This window comes from Ictalurus furcatus, chromosome 3 (genome assembly GCF_023375685.1).
Source record: "Ictalurus furcatus strain D&B chromosome 3, Billie_1.0, whole genome shotgun sequence".
NCBI classification, from domain to species: domain Eukaryota; kingdom Metazoa; phylum Chordata; class Actinopteri; order Siluriformes; family Ictaluridae; genus Ictalurus; species Ictalurus furcatus.
Window position 1 is genome coordinate 12,316,990 of NC_071257.1, and position 8,186 is coordinate 12,325,175.

At 36.3% G+C, this 8,186-nt stretch overlaps 1 protein-coding gene across 1 annotated transcript; it reads right to left on the reverse strand.

The window, feature by feature from the left end:
- Positions 1-956: 956 nt before the first annotated feature.
- Positions 957-3,390, reverse strand: hcar1-3 (hydroxycarboxylic acid receptor 1-3). The gene is made up of 2 exons (XM_053619978.1): positions 3,333-3,390; positions 957-2,738 (listed from the first exon to the last, which is right to left on the reverse strand). Exon 2 carries the CDS (start codon positions 2,621-2,623, stop codon positions 1,655-1,657), a length of 969 nt encoding a protein of 322 aa, XP_053475953.1. The 5' UTR covers positions 2,624-2,738; positions 3,333-3,390; the 3' UTR covers positions 957-1,654.
- Between the last annotated feature and the right edge of the window lie 4,796 nt (positions 3,391-8,186).

The following is an 8,186-nucleotide window of genomic DNA, read 5'->3' on the forward strand; positions in this document are numbered from 1 at the left end:
AAAGAGTTGGATAGTTGAACAGAAATACTTGGACACTGAAAACAGCAATGGATGAAAACAAAATAGAATTGTAAAAATACTTGTGGATTGTCTTTAACGCGTTAGAATACTATGATTTATCTTTGCATTTCTCTTTGCATTTCAATTGTTGATGGAGCAAGACAGGTATTATAACATACTGTAAGTATTATAACAAAATATCAGTAACCAGAACAAATCAACTACATAAGTAATAATAAAGTCAAAGTTAATACTTTATATACAGATGTATACAGTTGAGTTTGCAGACACTTACTATATGTTGCTAGTTGCCAGAATTCACAGCTCCCCTTCCCAAAATATGCATTATTTCAATTAATAATTTTGCTGAAAATTATGAGATGCCAATTATCAAGAATTTCAGTTGTCTGAATAAATAGTTTTATCATCATTAAATAAAATTGTGTTAAGTTGTACTAAATCCACCCTGTTCAGGGTGTACGCCGCCTTGTGCTCGATGCTCCCTGGGATAGGCTCCAGGTTCCCTTCGACCCTGAATGATAAGCAGTATAGAAGATGGATGGATGGGATGTACTGAATCCTGTCTCTTTTAATTTACAGAGATGGACACCTGTCCCAGTTTCGATGCAGTTCTTGTATATATCTGATGTATGTATAAAAATGAATCTAAAAAAAATATTGTTCTAAAAATAAACATATAGTGATACTACTTATTTATACTAAGATACCACTTTTTCTCCCCTTGATTTTCAGAAAAGCTTCAGAACATTTCCCTTAAATACAACTATAGTGGTAAGAATCCTTAATAATTTAATATCAGCCTGATTTCTGCCTTTGAAAAAGATGAAACATTTATCACAATCTTGGTCATATATATATATATATATATATATATATATATATATATATATATTTAGAGTCAATATATATTTTTTAATTGTTCCACAGTGGTCTGAGAGAGGACGCCGCAGTTTTGTTGGGGTAAATTCTGTACATTTACATATGCATTATTATTAAAATCATAGTACGCTTTATCACCTGGGATAACGCTCCTCTAGAATTCTCAGCCATCAACTGATGATCCATATTAGGTGTTTTGTTCTCATGAGTCTGATGGGATATTCTGTCATATGCTTTGGGAAAGTCAGGAGATTTCTTCATTTTGGTTGCTAAACTTATGTCCTGTATATTAGGTCGGAATATTTGTTGTCTTTATTGCTATTGAACAATAAATTGTGTAATGATGTGTCTGTGTGTATAATGGAGGCCTTTTTGGTGGCTATCTGCAATGTGGGCATGCTATGTCTAAGGTATTATTGCTCACTACAAATGTAAGACATTCCAACTTTATCTAACTTGACATATTTTAAATGTTCCATTTATGTCATACAATTACAATTGTAATTAAGCATAAAAAAAAACTAAACTGAAACATTCCCATTCACTATCTATTGAGATACTTTTATGGAAGGTAAATTGCTGTGACCTTTTAAATACCTGGGAACATTTTTTGTAAAGGTTGCCAAGTATTTAATGGTCACTATACAGTTGCATTAACAGAGTCTTAGCTCATTCAGGCATGATTAACAAATAACAAAAAAATCAGTTCAAATCTGATGGCACTTTGTGTTTTCCTTCAGAAACCATCACCTGCTCAGAACTCACTTCCAGTCACTGTGCTGGCACGGCGGCTTAGCTGAAATTGCATCAGTCCAGCTCGATTGATAGACCTTTTTACTGCATCTCGGAACATGGTGCTAGAAAAGCAGTAGATGACAGGATCCAGGGCACTGTTCATGTATGTGAACCCAATGGACAAGACGAACAGCTGACTGACTAACGTGTACGCATTACAGTAGTCCTCCAACCTTTTTAAATAGATTGCGGTCAGTCCTGTGGCAACTCCAGGGGAGAAACAAAAGATGAAGACCCCAACAATTACTAGGACGGTGCGAATAGCCTGTCGCACCTTCTTCTCTCTGCCCCTCTGCAGCTGTTGTAATATGCAGGCAATTTGAATGGAGCAGAAGAGTAGTGTCAATAGAGGGAGGAAAAATTCAGCAATATATATCACATAGTGTAGAATAATACCAAGGGGGGGATTTTCAATGTTGAAGCTCCGACAGTAAGAATTATTCTCGTTCTTTATAAGGAGATCGTTAGTCAGCAGAGGAAGCCGCATTAAGACCACCACTACCCAGATGAAACAAGCGATCCCTCCAGCTTGGCGTGAGCTGATAAAGTTGATTTTATTATGTGGATGGACTACTTTAAAATATCGATGCACAGCCACAGTGGTCATAAAGCCGATGCTTGCTGATCGATTGACTGCAAGCATGAAGAGGTTGATCCGACACCAAGCAGCACCGAACACCCAGCGTTCAGAGTGCAGATAGGCATCGATCCGAAATGGCATGCTCACCAAGAGGAGAAAATCAGCCAGGAGCAGGTTGAAGAGAAACAAGATATTGGGTCTCCAAGACCGAAGGTGGCGAAAGAAGATATACAGTGCCATCAGGTTTACTGGCAGGCCAAGCAGGAGCTCAATGATAAGTAAAGGAGGGAGAATGGAGGACATCACATTTTCTCTTCCCGCAGCACAAGTAGTATTGTTCTTGGACATGGTGTTCAGTAAATTTTAAAAGCTGACTCGGATACTGTCTTTACAACACTTCTTTTTCATGCGCCTATAAGTGTGAACTGAGCTTTCTCTTTTGCATCACAGCTTAAGGACTGATCTGTCAAAACACAGAAAAAGGAAATTGTACAACTTTTAAACTGCAGAATGTGTAAATGACAATTGTACAACACAACATAATATTTGGGCCTGCCACCAATGTAATGTACTCTAAATGTCCCACCAATGTAATATAAATCATTCTTCTACCATGACATCTTATTCATTATTTTTTTTGTCTATGTTTGAAATGATTAGGTGCTTAAGACTTTGATGCTAAATCCAAAATGACTGCTTAAATTATTCTTCAATTATTCAATTATATTCCTTTGTGAGGACCATAGTAAGCATAAATATAATACATATTAACCTACATTAATGATACACAGCTATATCTGACATGTGCTTTCAGCATTAGAAGAACAATACTAACATCCATTATGTTACAAACAATCCCCTGAAACAAATACTTCCTTATGTTGTCATCCAAAAAATATTAGATATTCAAAAGATAGTAGAATCAGTTTTTTAGCCCAACAAATGCATAAACATAAATTAAGTATTCAGATTAAGTTCAAAATCAATATAAAAACATGTAATGATATGTATGTAATAATATCAGTTCATATCTCATAGAAATGTATCTGTTACTTACTAGAGAAAAATGATTGTGTCTTAATCACTCCTCAGTACAGAAAGGAAACTGCTACTGTGATCACTTTTAAGCAAGCTTCCTCCCCTCTTACACTGTGACAACGTCACAGTAAATTCAGAGAAGTTATTTAAAATCTTGATTAATTGTAAAGAGTCCAAAATAGTACATATCAGATAATTACCCAAGGGTAATAAAGTTCTTTTCATTCATCTCTTGTCTCTGTTTCCAAGATGAGCTATACTCTTACTTTTGCTCCACTGGGATGCATGCTTTGACATCGCCTTGAGATGGGATTACAAGGCTCAATATTTGTCCATTTTAATTTATAATTATTTCTGTTTTATATTTTATATGTAGCCAAGCTAACCTGGACTAAAAAGGTGAAGATGCTCAGTGATAATCATTTGTGGTCATATTGACCATATGAGCTGGATCTTTTTTTTTTTTTTTTTTTTTTTACTGTAGACTTTGTTAGCAAATTGAATATGAGCTTAGATTCATTATTTATTATTATTAGATTATTTTTGTAGCATTATGAATGAAAAAATCATGAGCAGCAAGTAGACTAATAGCCTTGAAGTTCTTTAGTTAGTGGAAACAGTAAATTAACTTTGATGTTTCCTGCCATGCAGGAAACTGCACTTTAGAGTCAATTTACCACAAGATGTCAACACTGATATAAACCGTGACATATGCCTTCGAATACTTAGAATATTGACCATGGAAAACTTTTTTGCAAATGAGTCAAAAACAACTTGCAACAGCATGATAGGAAAAAAAACACTGTTTATGAAAGACTTCATTTGTATAATGTGTCACTTTCACAGGAACTAGCTGCTCAAATGTGATACACCCTCAAATGCATGAAGTATTTCACCATACAGCAGCAGAAATGACCAAAACATCCTTCTCCTGCAACAAAAAAGTGATTATATCAAGCATCACAACAGTCTACTCTAATCTAAGCAGAAAATTTTAAACTGTGTTTTAAATTAAATATTTGGAGAGCATTAAAGGTGTTATTAAAGGAGAAATCCATATAGAGGTATGTCTTGTTGTTAAGCATGACTTCATTTTGGAACAATTTTAGATTTATTGTTTATTGCTCCTGGTGTCCTTAACAGGGTTCACATAAAAAGGGGTGAAATCTTTGAATTAAAGATTCAGAGTCCTAAAGAGTCTTTTAGTTTCACAAATCCCAAACTTTGGAATGACAACACCATTTGTGACCGGCTTCCTTCTGATATTTTAATATACCCTTTCAACTCCTACTAGTTTTTCCCCTACTGCCCTGTGTGTGTCTGTGTGTCTGTGTGTCTGTGTGTATGTAAAAGTATACTGGACTCTGATCCCCAGTGACACAAGTTATTCAACATGTTTATTATAGTGCACAGAAAAGTAAACAGAGGAAGTCTAATAATGGTGCCATGAAAGGTTCCCCTTACTGAAAGCAGCTGTAAAACCGTAATAAGAAAACCTGTTCTTTTTCTGTATACTCTCAGGAACGTTGTGTCGTTTATCAATCATTTGCCTCATTGACTTATACATTTTTGGCTCTGGGTTTCTAAAAAAAATGTTTCTTTATTAACAGCCATGTTATTTTTGCTTGCAAAGTTTGGGTAAGGCACAGTGTAATCTCGTGTGATATCTCTCAGCTTTTCTTTGAGAAGCAGAACTGTCTTCCTAACCACAGCTTTGGGGTAGAAATGAGGAACTTGACCAATAAAACTTGTTGCTACACACACCCTCACACCCACACTCTTTTTTTAAACAAGATGAGAATATATACCAAAGGCTCTAGAAATACTAAATAATATTAAGTCTGCAAAATATATATTTGTATCTCTACATGTATGGCAGCCATTCTATTTCAGTTGAATTACAACACAGCACACCTCATTCTACTTAAAGAGGTATGGATTAGGTGAACCAAATCTTATTTTAACAAGGAAAAGTATGAAAACCACTGCTGTGGTGATTACGATCCTCTTGCAGTAGGACCAGCTGGATAGCAAAAACAGTGCTAGTAGTGCCTCAAAAGTAATTGGGATTTTTTAAAAAATAACTCGACCATGGCAAAAGAAAAATTTTGAGTGAGGAAAATAAGAGTTCAATTTTGGCTTTACTGGCAGAGGAATACAGTGAGCGTCAGGTTGCTTCCATCCATAAAATTTCAAAGACGGTGGCTCATAAGAACAAGGTCAGACATTGGGGACAACAAAGCTGCAGACTGATAGAGGGTGAAAACAACTCTCCACTAACCAGGATGACCGCCAGTGCATTCAAATGTCACTCAACAACTCAATGTAGGATGACATCAAATGACCTACAAAAAGAATGGCAAACGGCAACTGGGGTGTAGTGCATAGTGAGGATGGTTCAAAACAGGCTCCTAGGGGCAGGGTTGAAGTCGTGCAAAGCTAGAAAAAATTACCATCGTCAATGAGAAGCAAAGAAGAACCAGGCTGAGGTTTGCACAAAAGAATATGTATTGGACTGTAGACCACTGGAGTAAGGTCATCTTTTCTGTTGAATCCAATTATCAGCTTTGCTCAAGACTTGGTCACCTAATGGCTAGATGGAGTCTGGACAGGACTACTCTTTGTGGATCAGTAAAGATCTGGGGGGTACTTCAGCAATGACACATGAATCAAGCTAGATACAAGGTTACCCTGGAAGAAAACGTGCTTCCTTCTGCTTTGACAATGTTCCCCAACTCATAGGTTTGGTTTTTCCAGCAGGACAATGCTCCATGCCATTGTCATGCCACATATATATATATATATATATATATATATATATATATATATATATGGCATGACAATGGCATGGAGCATTGTCATATATATATATATATATATATATATATATATATATATATATATATATATATATATATATATATATATATATATATATATATATCAAGGGCTTAGTTCACCAGGTGTGCTTGAGCTAGAACACATGAAATACCTGAACTGGCTAGGGGTTTGTTGAGTGTACACTATTTGGACGGGGCAGAAAAAGGAAGTTATCAACAGCTACAACCAGATTTCGGAGAAGACAGATTGTGAAAAACCCTCGAGTGACTGCAAAAGACCTGTAGCAAGACTTCATGGCAACAGGCACTGAGGTTTCAGTAAGCACAGTAAGGCGTGTACTAAACGCAGAAGGTTTCCATGCCAGAACTCCAAGATGTACACCACTACTGACCCAAACGCTCAAGAAAATTCGGCTCAAAATAATATAAATTAGCCACAGACGTTTTGGGATTCTGTTCTGTGGAGAGATGAAACAACACTGGAACTTTTTGGCATGATGGATCAGTGGTATGTCTGGAGGAAGAAGTATGAAGAAAGAACACTTCGTCCACAGTCAAGCATGGTGGTGGCTCAGTGATGTTCTGGGGCTGCTTTGCATCCTCTGGCACTGGAAACCTGCAGCGTGTGGAAGGCAAGATGGATTCATTGAAGTATCAGGAAATCCGAGGAAAAAACATCATGCTGTCTGTGAGGGAGCTGAAGCTTTGAGGATACCTCAAATTCCACCAAGGATTGGTTGCAGAAGACGTCCTGGAAGATTCTACAGGGCCATCACAGTTACCTGACTTGAACCCCATAGAAAATTTCTGGTGGGATTTGAAGAAGCTGGTTGCCACAAGCAAACCCGAGAATATTACTGAACTGGAGGCCATTGCTCATGAGGAATGGGCTAAGATTCCTCAGGAAGCTGGTGTCTGGCTATGCATCTTGTTAGCAGCAGGTCATAACAGCAAAAGGGTGTTCTACTAAGTACAAAAGATGCTTGCCATGAAGGGGTTGAATAATTTTGAGACTGGAGTGGTCATTATAAGTTGCATTTTCAGTTGAATTTGGGGAAATCACTTGAAGCATTCGTTGTGCTGAGCTATGTCAATTGCTTTTGTTTGATTTGTTCATTGCAAACAGCTGAAAGACAATAAACCTGATTTGCAATGGGGCTTGAATCATTTTGATTGCAATTGTGTGTGTGTGTGTGTGTGTGTGTGTGTGTGTATATATATACATACATACATACATACATATATATATATATATATATATATATATATATATATATATGTGTGTGTGTGTGTGTGTGTGTGTGTGTTTGTAAATATAGGAAAACTTTTTCTCAAACATTTGGCAGAAACAGTGTACAACCTAAATTAAAATATTTTATTTACAGTCATCGACATTCCTTAATGGTAGCCTGATTCATCATATGTAGATGATCTCATGAAGGCTTGGTTAACTAAGTCTAAATTTAAGAGGTAGTAAATTTAGGAGTTAATCATTACAAGATGGAGTAAGAAACTGTTATCTACTCCACAAAGTCCATAAAATAAATTTATTGTAGTTAAAGTATTAGTACATCACTGCACGCTAGTGGAATATTTTCTATTATATAAACACAATGTAAACATAACAAACATTTGCTGTATTGGTTATTATCAGTTGACTTAACTTTAAAATATATTTCCACACATTGGTCTGTAGTATATGCACACTCAGCCTATTATATTTTCTAGTATTTTCAAGCATAAAGCTTCCCTGAATATCAAACATTTCAAAGAATGACCAAACATCTGTCATGTATGCCATATTCATCACATCATATTTAGTTAACCATTATTCTCTCATGCACACAATGTAAGATGTGACCAAGGCAGCAAATGTTGTGTCGCTACTCTACGTTTAAAAAAAAAAAAAAAAACCTCCTTAATCTGAGGCAGGGATGTCACTAGTATGCGCTGGCTTAATGTTTAGCTCAGGCAAACTAAAGACCAGGGACGAACAGGAAAACAGAAAGCTGCGGCATGCTGGTGAGCAGTAC